Here is a 14,590-nt window from a genome sequence, read left to right as displayed (position 1 = left end):
ATACTAGCTGAAAAATCCAAGTGTAACAATGTCGGACTACATCTCGGGCTCCTCGTGCTCCTTAGCCTTCTTTACCCCATGTCCTCCGACACCGCCTTTGGTACATCAATGTCTCTCGTGCCTCCGTCATAATGGCATGTAAGACCCACCTCACCTCATACCTATTAGAGAAGATACCTATGTCAATGAATTCATATGCAATCTCTATAATGCAACGATATTTAGGCAAGACAGCACAATCATGATCTAACTGTTCCTGCTCCTCCTTTAGTATCCCTGATGAGTTAGCCTCGATGGATCTCCTGGGGAAGCCTGTACCATATACGAATGTGACACCCTGAAGAACCATCTGACCTGATGTACCCGTCAACATAGATCCAGTCGCTCTCAACTATGATACTTCGTGCCTCCTCCGGTACCAAATGACTAAGATAATCATCAAACATGAGATTCATATCTCTATGTGTCATAGCAGGAAGAGCAGAGACATCAGAGAGTCTGAGAATAGTTTGAGTGTACACTGTCACATCATGCGCTCAGGTAGATGAGGAACAGTGAGACGTGAACCACATGCCAACCATTCTGAGTATAATATTATGTCGTCAAATGGTCGCGTCTCACGATGATTGACATATCTGTTAAAGTCCATATCCCCGGTAACCAAGCAGTTAAGATACACTTTGAACGACTGTATTGTCTGCTTCCCTATGAACGGGTTAAATGTAGAAGCATGTGGCATATCCTCAGTGTAAATCGGTACACACGATCAGTCAGAAATGCACGGGAAGTGCTGGAGGATCCAAGCCTGAAAAGTGTTGGAACACATGAATCATCAGTAAGGGCGTTGCAAAAATGTAATAAAAATGACACATAAACATTAAAATATCAATAAATATTATCGTCAGTAGTGTGATGTTGCCTGTGACTTGCTTCTTCTTCCACCTACAACCCTTTGATAACTTCGAGTACAGGTAAACCAAACAAGCGCTCCTTGGGTGTACTCATGGATCCGCTCGAAGTCCTCGAAGTATCAGAGGTAGACGAGATCCACATAAGTGACACTATTGTCCATAAAAATTGTTGTGCCACCAAATATAACAGGTATGCTCTCATAACATATGCTCTATGGAGCCCCACATCCTCGTCATCGCCTAGGAGCTCATTTGTATATACCTTTTTTAGGAATTCAAACCTAGCATGAGCCCTTCTGGTTTTTTCAAACTTCATCACGACATCCTATGGCTCAACTCCCAGATAGTCTACCATCATCTCGAGTGCCTCGTCTTTGCTAATCCTCCCATGATCTAGCAGTACCCCCTTTATCAGAAGATATAGGAAACATGACACATGTCGAGTGTGATAAACATCTCACCAAGCGGTGGACGAAATGACGATGTCTTAGTGTGCCATCCCTCCACGAATGCATTAAGAATCTTGTATTTGACCGTAACATAACCGACCATGCACAAGTCCTTCATCCCATATTGGGACAAAGTAGTCTGAAACCACTCGTCATTCGACTGAGGCAAGCTAGTAATTTTTCGGCCATGGTTAATAAACTTCAGCGAATCACGGTCCTGCAGAAAAATAAATCTATGTCAGAAATTTATAATATAATAATAAACGTAATTTAAAAAGAATGAATCCAACTAATTTTACCTCTCTGTCCCAGATATGTATGACAGTATGATATGGGTACAAAGACAACAATAACAACTCTATAGGGCCTCCTCCAAATGCATGAGGTGACACTTGCTCATCATCCTTAGTAGTCTGAAATGACTCTGACTCAGCAGTCTAAACAGTTAGAGGTGACACTGGCTCATCAACATGATGTCCCTCATGTACTTGGGGTGACATTGGTGTCTCAGGTACCACCGGTGACTCAGGTACCTCTAGCACTCGAATAGGTGAAACCTGTCGCCGACGGGTGGATGAAGGTAGTGAAGTGTCAGTAGGTGACACACATCTCATGCGGAATAAAGATATGAAGAAGCATGAGCTATAGAAGTTGATGCATATGCATAAGCCGAGTTAGAGTGAACATGAGCCTCTGAAACATGATTACTCTCCCTCTAGACATCCCTTCAGACTAATGCATGTTGTGCAATCCTCTCGTATCTCAATCGATCGTCTCTATCAGCCACAATGCTTGTATGTAAACCATACAATTGATACAAGCAACCATACAAGCAAGAAAAGTAAAAAAAGACTGATATTTTCGGAGATACATATCTGATTATTGTGCAATCCAAACATTGAAAAATTCCAGAGATGCATCTCTGGAGTTTTTTTGCAACTTTTTAGGTCCATCAATGGCGGTAATGCAGGCCACCAAAACCCACAAATAATGGTTTGATCTTTATTCTTAACCAACAAACATATTGTACGGTATGTATAAACTATCATTTATGCCGTTTATACTCATTTCATACATAAATCATCAATTTATACTCAAACTCAAAAAAAAAATCAAAACATAAAAAACTTACAAATTTAGAATTTACTTTAGTGTTGAATGATGTCTCTGATGTAATTGATGTTGATTTAAGAATCTTTGAGCTTGATTGTTTGAATTTGGACTTGGTTGATGAAAGAACCTTTGAGAGAGTTTGAGAAGATGATATATATATATATATATATATATATATATATATATATATATATATATATATATATATATATATATATTATTTTTTTTTAAATGAGGAAGGAGAAAGATTTTGACACGATTTAAGTACCAATATCGTCTGAAGATGTATTTCCGAAATAATTACGAAGATGCATATATGTAGTTTTTTTAGCTTTGAATTCAAAATTCTATTTATCCAAGGTACATCCGGAAATACATCTCAAAAAATTAAAAATATTTTCGTATTTTTACGAAACACCTTAGCAATACATATATGCATTAAAAAATTCTCTAATTTTTTAAAATCAAATCTAAAAAATCTGAATCCCATCAAAGTCGATTCATTTAGACTATGTTTGGATATCATAATAGGAAGGAAGTGAAGCGGAGTGACACCGAGCGAAATAGAGCGGAAGGAACTAATATCTCATTCTATTATTTAAAAATTTTAGAATAAAAATAAGATAAGTTGTTCATTCCACTTAACTTAAAGAAGAAGAAAATATGATAGATAAATAATTAAATGGAATGGAATCCATACTCCTCCATCGAATCTTAAGTTGTTTTGAGACTATTTTTAGCTTTGGGTGTTTTACTTAAAACTACTGAAATATGTTAAAATTAACTCCTTTCAACATTGAAATAAGATCACACTAACGTCACCACGTCACATGAAAGTACATGTATGTTCCTCATAATGCTCTCAGAGTAGCATCGTCAGTGACAGTGAGAGACAGACTTCACAACTTCACATTCACCACCATCTCCCAACAACAATAACTCATTTCATTCCCTAAAACCCTAACCCTAACCCTAAAAATCCTTCTCAATGGACTTCAATCACCACCTATTAGACCTTTCCACTTCCACACAATCCATTCCCTCCTCCGACGACTTCCGCTTCCACTACAACTTCCCCGAATTCAGACACCTTATCGAAGAAATCGCCAGAAAATCACAGTCAATGTTAAACCAAATCGGTTCCTCAGAGAACATTTGGGGTATAGGTTCGTCTTTCCCCGCCGACATCGATGATGCTTACGAATGGATTGTTAATGCAAACGACGACGTTTTGGAGCTTGTTGACGAGATTGTGGATGAGTTTCATAGGGTTCTGAAGGAGCAAGATATGGAGGAAGGGGAGGACGGGTTTTTCAAGTTTAAGAAGGGGAAGAAAGGGGTTTTTGGTTATTTGGGTCATGAAGCCAATGGAAAGAAACCGAAAGTGTCGTTTCATGTACACACTCTAAGGAAACCTCAGTATCATTATAACCTTGTGGTTGATAACTCTAATCAACCTTTTGAACATGTTTGGTTGGAAAAGAGTGAAGATGGTCAAAGGTTTATACATCCGCTGGTTGGTTCAGTCTACTCAATTTCTTCCTATCATTTTTTATGCTTGTTTGTTGATTAAAGTGTCACTCAACCATGGCACCCATTTGACAGCACTGTTTATATGTTGGCCTGACGTTGTTGCAATCATACCTTAGGATAGTTTCTTTTGGCACCCTTTCATCATTGTAAATTGTAATATTGAGTATATCTAGTGTTGTACTTGTGTGGGTGGAGTGGAGCATTAAAACTTGGTACCAGAATGATATTTTGTTTGTGGTTGGAGTTTGCTCTGCCGTGCACTTTTGCATGTTTTGCTCCCCTCTGTGGGCGCAAAACTGCACTATTGCAGAGTCATTAATCACTAATGGATGTTAGAAGTGTTGTCCTGTATAGAACATTATGGCGAAAGTTGATTCATGTAGGCGACCCCACTTAGTGGGATAAGGCTTGGTTGTTGTTGGTGGTGGTTGGAATTTGCTTTGCATTCAATTCTTCATCTCTTATGTGTGTGCTGAGAAATGTCGTTAACAATGTAGCTACTATTGTGGTTGTTTTGGTGGTATTTATTTGGGTTGTTTTCAACTTTTCATTCTAGAGTACCACTCGTTATGCATGAAGGGTATTTATTGGACTGTTTTCTTCCATACCCACCACATTCACTTTTCATTCCAACTGTGTATTATGTATTTTCTGCTGATTTTGGTCCAACTAAGTTCATACACAGTTCATGTGACGAAGACTTTAAACTGTATAACACGTCGATGATGCTGGTTTATGATTTATACTTTATTATTATTAATTCTATTGTCTCTTATTTTATTGTGCAAAAATTGATTTATGTTTCAGGAAAAACTCTCTGTTTTTGATTTTGTTGATAAAGGTGATATTGAGAGCCTTGTACCAGTAATGCCTCCCCCACTGGAATGCACACCTTTCAAACTTGTGGAGGATGTCAAAGGATTGAAGGAGTTAGCTGCTAAGCTGAGCTCTGTTGATGAATTTGCGGTATAACATAAATGCTATCAACTAATTTTTTGCTAAATAGTTTCCTTCATTATATGTTAGTTGTCATACTCATACCTCTTGGTTCATGACATGAAAACTAATTTCTGACATTTTGTTCTTAAGATATTTGGTTTTTGTTTGTAATCAATATGAAGAAAATAAATCCAATGAATAGAATTCCAGTTCTGTTGCCTATTGAGCAGTTCTTGAATGGTGACAACAAACTCAATTTCTTCTAGAAACTTCATGTTTTGGAGATATAATGTTACTTGGTTATTAAGCTGTGCTTTCATTCCTTGTGCTGTAACACTTAATATATTTTGATTAATTGTTTACGTTGTGCATCTCCCCCTTCATTTTTATGGGGACCTTATTGTTTATAATGTAGGTAGCTGACTAAGGATAATTTTCAAAATAAATTTTTATTCTTTATTAAGCTGTTAATTTCATTTGGAAGGTGTGCATATTCTGCAAATCTTAAGCTCTAGCCTTGCAAGCTTATTGGCATGCTCATAAATGAAAGTAAAATGTTATTTTACCCTTCGTCTGATGTCTTTCTTGTTGTAGATGATTTATTGAAGTTAATATGGTGACATGCTCATCTTGTTTCTCATATATGTTTGGTTCATTTTTCTGTTTGAATTTATGTTTCTCTTGCTGTGATCATAAATCTAAGTTGATTAAGCGTTTTTCCGATGATTCTTGGTTTTTTCTTTATAAAAAATTATGATCTTGTTCTGTACTGTGGAAAATTTGTACTCTTTTATTGTCTCCCTGTGTACAGATGGCTTTTGATATGTTTATTGAATATTGGATTTATATTCTATATTCTTTCATCACTTTCATTAACATATTTTTTAGACATTAATATCTTGACTTTGAAAATTAGGTGGATTTGGAACATAATCAATATCGGTCTTTTCAAGGTTTGACTTGCTTGATGCAAATATCAACCCGGACTGAAGATTTTATTGTAGATACTCTGAAGCTCCGTGATCATGTTGGAACACACCTGAGGGAATTTTTCAAGGACCCTACCAAGAAAAAGGTTAGATTCCCACTATTGATGTTTCTTTTATTCAATAGACTTGGTTATTTCTTTTGACTGATTCATGATTAGTTAGGTATTGCATGGAGCAGATAGAGACATTGTGTGGCTGCAACGGGATTTTGGCATTTATGTCTGTAATATGTTTGACACTGGCCAGGTTTGTGTTTTGAAAACTCAGGATGTCAATTTTGAAATTATTTCCCTCGGACGGTTTCTTAAAAAGTTCCATGTAGCCGACCCCACTTAGTGGGATAAGGCTTGGTTGTTGATGTTGTTTTACGGTTTCTTAAACAATTCCAAGAATTAAAAGGCTTTAGAAAATAATTCTTGAGCATTGCACTTTAATGTTGGATCGCTTGGATGGTTTTGACTTCCTTTGAGGAATTAGATATGATTCTTTTGCCGCAGCTTGAAGAAAATGCTGGAAACTAGCTCCATCACAAGATTTATCTCAATTTTGCTTTCGAGCCTTTTGCTTGTTTATCTGGTCTAATTGTTGTATGAGGTTTCTGTATGAATTCTACATGTTACTTTCAAAATGGCCGTTTTATCTGTAAAATGTTTTGAAATATGTTTCCAGGATTTTGTTTTACTAGGTGCGACCCCAATATATTTACAAGATTTAATAAGAAATTACTTTTCATTTTGGATTAAAATGGAAAGTATTTTCAGTTTTCACGCATTCATGTGTTGATATTACCTGCAACTTTAAGGAATGGCGAAACAAGCTCTAAAGTTCTGATGCTTTTGATTATCTTTATTGATGTTCTGTGACTGTATATTAGGAATTCATACTACAATCTTCTCTTCTTTAAATCACATAGGACTAATATGTATTTTGATTGCATTGCTCAGGCTTCTAGAGTGTTAAAATTGGAGAGATATAGTTTGCAACATCTTTTGCAACACTATTGTGGGGTTACTGCAAACAAAGAGTATGCAGTCTTTATTTATTTATATATTTTATTTTGTGTACCAGTTTTGTCTTTGCAGTTTCCACTGTATCTATAACTATATATAAAGAGGATAGAGGATTTTGGGCTGGCCTTAATTTCTTACTCAAATACCCTCAAGTAACTTCTTTTTCATTTATTTATTTCAAAAAACTAATAAAATAAAAAGATAATAACTGTGCAACATAACTTCCCACCCTAAATTTCATGCGGTTACCAAATAGATAAAAACCTGCTCTTATTTGCTTACTCTAACTAAATTCATTATTATATTTTATCATTATTAATAACATTTCATTTGACTTTCCGGTAGCATGCCCGGTATAAATTTAACAAAAGGTTTAATACCAAATTATTATTATGTTTATAATTTAAATTAAAATCAAAATTAAATAAAAATTACCCAAATATATTTTGACGCATGTGCTCTTTAGAAAAAGCGGACAAACGGGCACGGGGGATGCTAGTTAAGATAAAAGATTTTTCATTTCACATGGCATGACTATTGGTTTTATTCTTACTTACATTCTTGAAGGTTTTGAAGGTTTACAAGTCATTTCCTTGCAGGTACCAGAATGCAGACTGGAGAGCACGCCCTCTTCCTGATGTGATGATAAAGTGCGTATGTGTTTTGAGCTTGCCTGGTTACAATTGATCTGTTCTTGATTCTTCTTTTATGCTCGTCTTCTATTCTTTCGATACTGCCGGGTTTATGTTAACAATTCTCTTAAGAGATGAAAAACCAGATAGAAAGAACCCAAAAGTTTAAAGTTGTGTCATACTGTTGAAATCAAAACAGAAGACGGGGATGAATATACTCCAAAGGTCTTTCGCAAAGGGTCTTTCCTGCACTTTACAGACAATCAAATGTACCGAATGGATCTCCCTAATCTGATTTCTCTTTTTTATATCGAACAGATCCCTCTCCCTTCCCTTTCTAACTAACTAATCTACTAATAGAGTAACTTATATAACTGCTGCATCCTAATACTTTGGATGCATATTTTAGTATCCAAGATATTGTCCGTGTTACTGGGGACAGGTTATATCAGTTAACTTGTTCCTTTTACTCAGGTGGGACTTCAGCTGACTTAAGACTAAGAATTCAACACACATGTTAGGTAGAATTTGCCTTGAGCTGACTGTATGTGTCATTCATTCGAGGGTTCATTTCCTAAAATATTATGATTCTAGGTGTCATAATATGGGATTCATTTTATACAAAGCTCTATATTTTTCTTAGTATCGTTTCACTGTTATTATTTGCTATCTACTTAGATTCTCTCTGCCCATGTTTTGAAAGTGAGATTAATAATTAGTGGTCTCTTGACTGTTCTCCTTTATTTTTAGTGTTCCCCCCCTTAATCTTTCTCCATGTTGTCTTTTGTCTCCTTGTTTCTGCTTGACCCATATCGTATCTTTGACGAGTTATTTGCAGATTTGTACTTACAGCATGTGCAATTCTAATGTGTCACAAGCATTTCTGAATTCTACTTTTATGACAAATCTAATTGTGTGTCTCCCCCTTCTCAGAAAATGACAGATACATATGAAATAATATATAAACAGCAGTTGAGCATGATTTTGATTTATAATTTACTTATAATTATAAGTCTAAGACCTTGTATGACATTGACTTGGATATTGTCCCGGTGATTTTAAGTACTACAATTTAACAAACTGTTGATCTGATGATAGATATGGAAGAGAAGATACACACTACCTGCTTTATATATATGATGTAATGAGGATCAAGCTATTTGAACTGTCTATGGAGTCGGAAGGTTCCGATGATCCTCTGTTGGAGGTAAGATTATTGAACTAGCTAAATGAACAAGTAATGTATCAATTATTTCCTCAGGCCATTGGGTCCTCCTTTGTTCACTTGGGCTGTCTACAACTGTTTTATCGATTAGGCTTTCTGCAAAGGTGCCATGATTGATCAAAATTTGTTTGGCATATCCTTGTCAATGATTTTTTCAATTATATTGAATCGAATAGCACGACATAAATGAATGGTTGGCTTGGTGAATCTTCTTTTACACCCTTCTTATTTGACTTTCCTGTCACCAATAGGTTTACGAGCGGAGTTATAATGTCTGCATGCAGCTGTACGAGAAAGAGCTTTTGACAGAAAGCTCCTACCTAAATCTAAAAGGGTTGGTTGCCTTTTTTTCAACTGTCAAACCTACATTACTTTAACATTCTATTTCAGTAGCTACCCTTTTCAGTAGGCTTGTATTTCCTTATTAGTTTGCTATCTCTTCTATGTAGAGTGTGTTTGCATGTGTTTTGATTTAATCTTAAAAGGGTTGGTTGCCTTTTTTCAATTTCAAACTTGCATTACTTTAACACTATTTAAGAAGCAACCCTTTCCATAGACTTGTATTTCCTTATTAGTATGCTATCTCTTCTATGTAGAGTGTGTTTGCCTATGAAGCACGGACTCTGACACGGACACTGGGACACGACACGGACACTTCGACACCGATAATATGAAAATATAGGACACCGACACCGCTACATATGTGATAGTATTTGAGTTTCATTTTTCCATCTATTATTTAAAGATTTAAAAATATATTAATCAAAATTAATGTCTTTAATTCTTCTTTAATTCTTCGAAGATAAAATTGCTTTAGTATATGTTTAACCCTTTTTTATCTGTGGGAGATTTGTTCAAAAAATGTAAATGTGTGTTGAAATAAAGATTTTTTTTTTTTATAAAACACTTGGACATGTGTTATATGAGCATCACGAGTGTCGGACACCGATTTAAAGAGTGTCGAATCAAAGAAAATAACTATTTTTCTGGAGAACACTTGTCTGACTTTTCCGTGTCATACGAGTGTCATACAAGTGTCGGACACTGGGACACGCCTACTCCTAGAGGTATCCGTGCTTCATAGGTGTTTGCATGTGTTTTGATTTTTGAAGTTTATGCTTTGCTTTGCTTTTAATACCTGCCAAGAGATGTAAACATAAAACGAATTACCACTTTGTATACAGGTTGCGAGGGGCTGGTTTTAATGGTCAACAGCTGGCTGTTGTTTCAGTAAGTTAATAGTTCATATCTTATTTGTAGCACCTATTTTTGATTACTCACACGGGGAATGGAATTGTTTCTGATTTTTCTGCACCATATCTGATGTGCACGAGTAGCCCTCGGATATATAGTTTGGTACAAGATTTTGAATTTTGTTAATGCCGACATCTTAATATAGAATGCCATACATACTGATATGGAGATACAGAATAATATATAACTATTTCCTCCATTTTGGTGTACAGGTATTGGTATTGATTTGATACCGGTACGTCCGACATTGAGTTTTGCTGGTTCATCTCTATTTTACTTCAACCACATATGCAGTAGTATCTTCTCTAATACTGCATCATATTTTCCAGTGCTCATCTAGACCGTTGCTACAATTTTGCCAGTGCTCATCATGTTGTTACTGTCTTTTTTACATTTGCAGTAGTATCTTCTCTAATACTGCATCATATTTTCCCTACTATGCTATTATATCAAGGACTTAATATTACTAGACTTCGAATATTATATTTCCAAAATATGTCGGTTTCTATCATGTTTAGTTTTGGATGGACATCCAGAAACTATTGGCATTCCAAGCGCACGACATAAATCAAGTTATCTCAGAAACATAAGTATAGCATTCAACACTGCATGAACCAGTTGTAGGTAATCTCATGCATTACCCGATAGGTGTGGTCTACTTGGTTAAGCGGTTCATGTGGGGGAGGACTGTGTTTGTATCCCCGCAAAACACACTAAAGGTGTAAAGAGACTTAAGCTGAACCAAAGCATCTGAGCAAAGATTAGTTTTATAGTGGGTCCGAAGTACCTATATATGTGAGAATACTCCATGGAACAACTGGAGGGCCAAAGGTTCTAATTGTAGTGGTTTCCTAACAAAAAAATTGCATGCATTGGTTATACTTTGGGTTTCTGTACGGTCCATACCATATGTTATTTCATTTACTCTATCATGTATGCGACTGGCAGGGGCTTTTTGAATGGCGTGATGTTCTGGCTCGGTCAGAAGATGAAAGTACAGGGTTTATATTGCCAAATAAAGTTATTCTTGAAATTGGTAAATGAAATGCAGACTTCTGTTTCATATGTTATCTAGAAGGTAGCCCATTTGTATGGCACACGGAAACTTAATTTAATAATTTGTCTTTACCTGTTTGAAAAGCTAAGCAGATGCCTGTCACTACAAGTAATCTAAGGCGATTGGTAGCGGAGAGGTCAAGGCTCCCATATGTTGAGCGCAATCACGATATCATTATTAACATTGTCAGACATTCTATGCAAAAGGCTGCTGCCTTTGAAGAAGCTGCACTTCGTTTGAAAGAAGAACATGCTGCCTTTGAAGAAGCTGCGCTTCGGTTAAAAGAAGAAAAAGCAGCTAATGTAAGTAATATTTTTAACAGTTAGTTTCTAGAATTATCATGGGGCAAGAGATTTTAATGCCGAGTCTAATTGGTACTTGACAGCTGACAGGGTTCTGCATCACTTTGAATCGCTGTAAACTATTATATGTTATTATATCCTGGGTGCTTATTGTATAATTAAAACTTCCACTCGTCTCTATTATTTCTTCACGGCCCCACCAAAATGAAAAACAGAAGCTTTTTCAATGTTTTGACCTTGTGACGAGGAGCATCAGTCTAATTATAGTTATTTGGTTGATAGGAAAATGGAGCAAATGTTCAGGTGCCAAAAATGCCAACAGGTGCTTGTGATGCAACACCACCGCTAGGCCATTCAGCTCCAGAAGGGAATGGTTTTCCTGACAAAAAGGTGAGCTTTTATCAAATATTTTTAATGATACCAGTTTATTGAGTTCAGGATGTAAACAATTGATTTCTTTTTTGCTGTCATTTTTATTCTAGCTTGTTCGGTTCTTTTGGAGATATAATAGTTTTTCTTCAAAATCTCTCCAGTAGAGCTAATAAAAAGTGTTTTTTCCTTAAAATAAAATAATTTTACACTACTATTTCTTTGGGCGAGACCTCAATACATGTAAGTTTGCTGGTTGTGTAATCTGAGTTTATCCCTTGAGAAATACATGATTAACACTACCTTGTATATCTTTATATTCCGACCACTCTATGTCCCCTTTATTTTAAAACTACTTTGCGGGGTTGGTTCTTAGGGCAAGAAAGAGATCAAGGTAGAACAGATTGTAGAATCAGAGACATCAGATCTGAAGAAACCTCTTTCAGCTACAGTTTCCACATCTAACCTGGATGCAAACATAATATTAGACTTGGATTCAGACTCGGACGATATGATGCAAGAATAACCTATAAATCTGCAACAATCAGCTTAGGAAAATATTTTTTGTCCACTCCGGTAAAAGTAAAATGAAGTTGAGCACATACCTGTCAAAAGATGCTTTCAGTCAAATTTAGAGTAGCAAGACCCAACAAACATGTAATTTGTCCAAATTTGATTGTGAATTAACAAAGGAGAAGATAAAGAAATGCTTTGTCTCGGAGCAGTCTTCTGCAACTACATGACTCACCTAGAGAAGGGGGACAGACAGGTGATTTCGCAATATAATTGCGCAAGTTAGTTGATGGCAGGTGTTTGCAGCTTTTGGTAATAGAAGTGGAACCTTCTATTAGTATAAAAGGAAATATATTAGAATATATGCTATGTAGTATGTACAAATGTAGACAGAATTCTAGATGTTAGTTACCTTTTGTTGGTGCTTGAATGGAAATTGAGCAGAATGAGGATCTTTGATCAAAATTTTGCTAAACTATTGATCAGCTCAAATCCAACTTAAGGTTGTCATGAAACTGGAACAGCAATTTTTAAAATGTAAAAAAGGTGGGTTACACATTGCTAATATGACAAAATCAGAAATTACCATACGGCACGATAACAGAGTTTTAAAATTATAGAAGTTGTATGCATTAAAATAAAAATTACTCATTTTATTCATCATTCTTCATTAATATATCTTTAGAATGACCACACTATATAATTTTTATCGGTTAAGTTTATTATAGTTGATTTCATCATTAGTATGAGTATCCTTAAAATATGATATTTGTGGTTAAATATTTAAGATATAAAATAAATAATTATGATACTTTTAGATTCTACTTTAGGGAGAGAAGAGAAACGGGAAATTTTGGAAGAGAAGAGAGAGTATAGAGAAATATTTATAATATTTTAAAATATCTTTTTAGAAAATGATAAATCAATATTTATTATTATTATTATTATTATTATTATTATATTCTTAATTTTTAGAATATTGATTGAATTAAAGAAATTTATATAAAGAGTTTAATTGAAATATACTGACGGTATAAAAGGACAGTTAATTATAGACGGCGGATATTAAAAGAGGTTTGACTTTTATTTTAAAAATCTATAAAGTAATACAAACGGATGATGGTGATGAATCGATGATGTAAAATTTTTTACACTGACAGTGTATAGTAATTAATTTCTTATATAAATTAGATACATGTGTCAATTTGGATTTTTTTTTAAAATAACATTTTTTTCAAAAATATGTGTCAGTTGATGTATGTAAAATATAGGAGTATGTGCCACCTTGCAATTGGAGTATGAATGTAAAAGCATGTCAAATGTAGGAGTATACACCACTGCAATTGACACATGTATGAGGCACACGCTCCCACATTTGACATGTTTTTACATGCATGTGCCAATTGACGCATGCATGTAAAATATAGGAGCATGTGCCACTATAATTGGCGTATGCATATAAAAGTATGTCAAATGTAGGAGGATGCGCCCTTGCAATTGGCACATGTATGTAAAATCGCACTAACACATGCTCCTACGTTTGACATGCTTTTACATGCATGCATCAATTGCAGTGGCGCATGCTCCTATATTTTACATGCATGCGTCAATTACATTTGACGCATGCTTTTATATTTTACATACATGCGTCAATTGCAGTAGCGTATGAGTACAAATTTATCAAAGCATGTGCCATAGCACATGACGCTTTGGTTTATTTATTTTTAAAAAGTGATTATATTTATAAATACTTTGAAATAGTAGTTATTTTCGTATTATTCTCGAAAGAAGTTGTTATTTAAATAAAAATCGTAGATTTGAAATGGACATAAAAATTTGAAAAAAAGAAAAAAAATATATTTAAAAATAAAAAATTTATCTCTCAATTAAAAATGATTATTGGTTAAAATAAATAAATATTTTATTGACCCGTGAAATAAAAAATTAATGTATATTATTGATACAAAAAATATTTTTAGATATTCACATTTAAAAAAAAAATTGCATCTAAAATAAAATTAGATACTGTCCTAATACACTTGTAAAATAAAAAATTAATTGTTACACTATTATGAGTGTTATTAATTTGATATAATATAAAATGTATTTAAATATAAATTTTTAAATAAGTTATTTAATTATAAAATAAACAATAATTATATAAATTATAAATATTTTTTTATATATTAATTATAAAATACTTATGTTTATATTTTAGATAAATTTTGTGTCTTAAAAATTTAATATTTTTTTATGTTTTTTATTAAATTAAAAAGATGTTTAAATTTAATTAT

The 14,590-nt window shown here is 34.4% G+C and overlaps 1 protein-coding gene and 1 long non-coding RNA gene across 2 annotated transcripts; one reads left to right on the top strand and one right to left on the bottom strand.

Annotated features, from left to right (window-relative positions):
• The first annotated feature begins 3,251 nt into the window (after positions 1–3,251).
• LOC127126615 (protein RRP6-like 2) lies at positions 3,252–12,863 on the top strand. Its single transcript, XM_051055568.1, has 13 exons — positions 3,252–3,989; positions 4,814–4,972; positions 5,862–6,020; positions 6,097–6,180; positions 6,879–6,958; positions 7,544–7,594; positions 8,675–8,783; positions 9,053–9,135; positions 9,986–10,031; positions 11,004–11,091; positions 11,197–11,414; positions 11,697–11,804; positions 12,160–12,863. Exons 1-13 carry the CDS (start codon positions 3,462–3,464, stop codon positions 12,307–12,309), a joined length of 1,863 nt encoding a protein of 620 aa, XP_050911525.1. The 5' UTR covers positions 3,252–3,461; the 3' UTR covers positions 12,310–12,863.
• Positions 12,361–13,032, bottom strand: LOC127126616 (uncharacterized). The gene is made up of 2 exons (XR_007805031.1): positions 12,709–13,032; positions 12,361–12,627 (listed from the first exon to the last, which is right to left on the bottom strand). It is a non-coding gene; the product is annotated as an uncharacterized LOC127126616 (long non-coding RNA).
• Between the last annotated feature and the right edge of the window lie 1,558 nt (positions 13,033–14,590).

Source organism: Lathyrus oleraceus, chromosome 3 (assembly GCF_024323335.1).
Source record: "Lathyrus oleraceus cultivar Zhongwan6 chromosome 3, CAAS_Psat_ZW6_1.0, whole genome shotgun sequence".
In the NCBI taxonomy this organism is placed as follows: Eukaryota; Viridiplantae; Streptophyta; class Magnoliopsida; order Fabales; family Fabaceae; genus Lathyrus; species Lathyrus oleraceus.
This window is presented reverse-complemented; position numbering and strand designations above follow the sequence as displayed.

Coding starts and splice junctions, on each gene's coding strand:
- LOC127126615 (XM_051055568.1), top strand. CDS start 3,462: ATGGACTTCAATCACCACCTATTAGACCTTTCCACTTCCACACAATCC. Junction 3,990..4,813: donor AAAGGTTTATACATCCGCTG/GTTGGTTCAGTC, acceptor TTTATGTTTCAG/GAAAAACTCTCTGTTTTTGA. Junction 6,021..6,096: donor AGGACCCTACCAAGAAAAAG/GTTAGATTCCCA, acceptor ATGATTAGTTAG/GTATTGCATGGAGCAGATAG.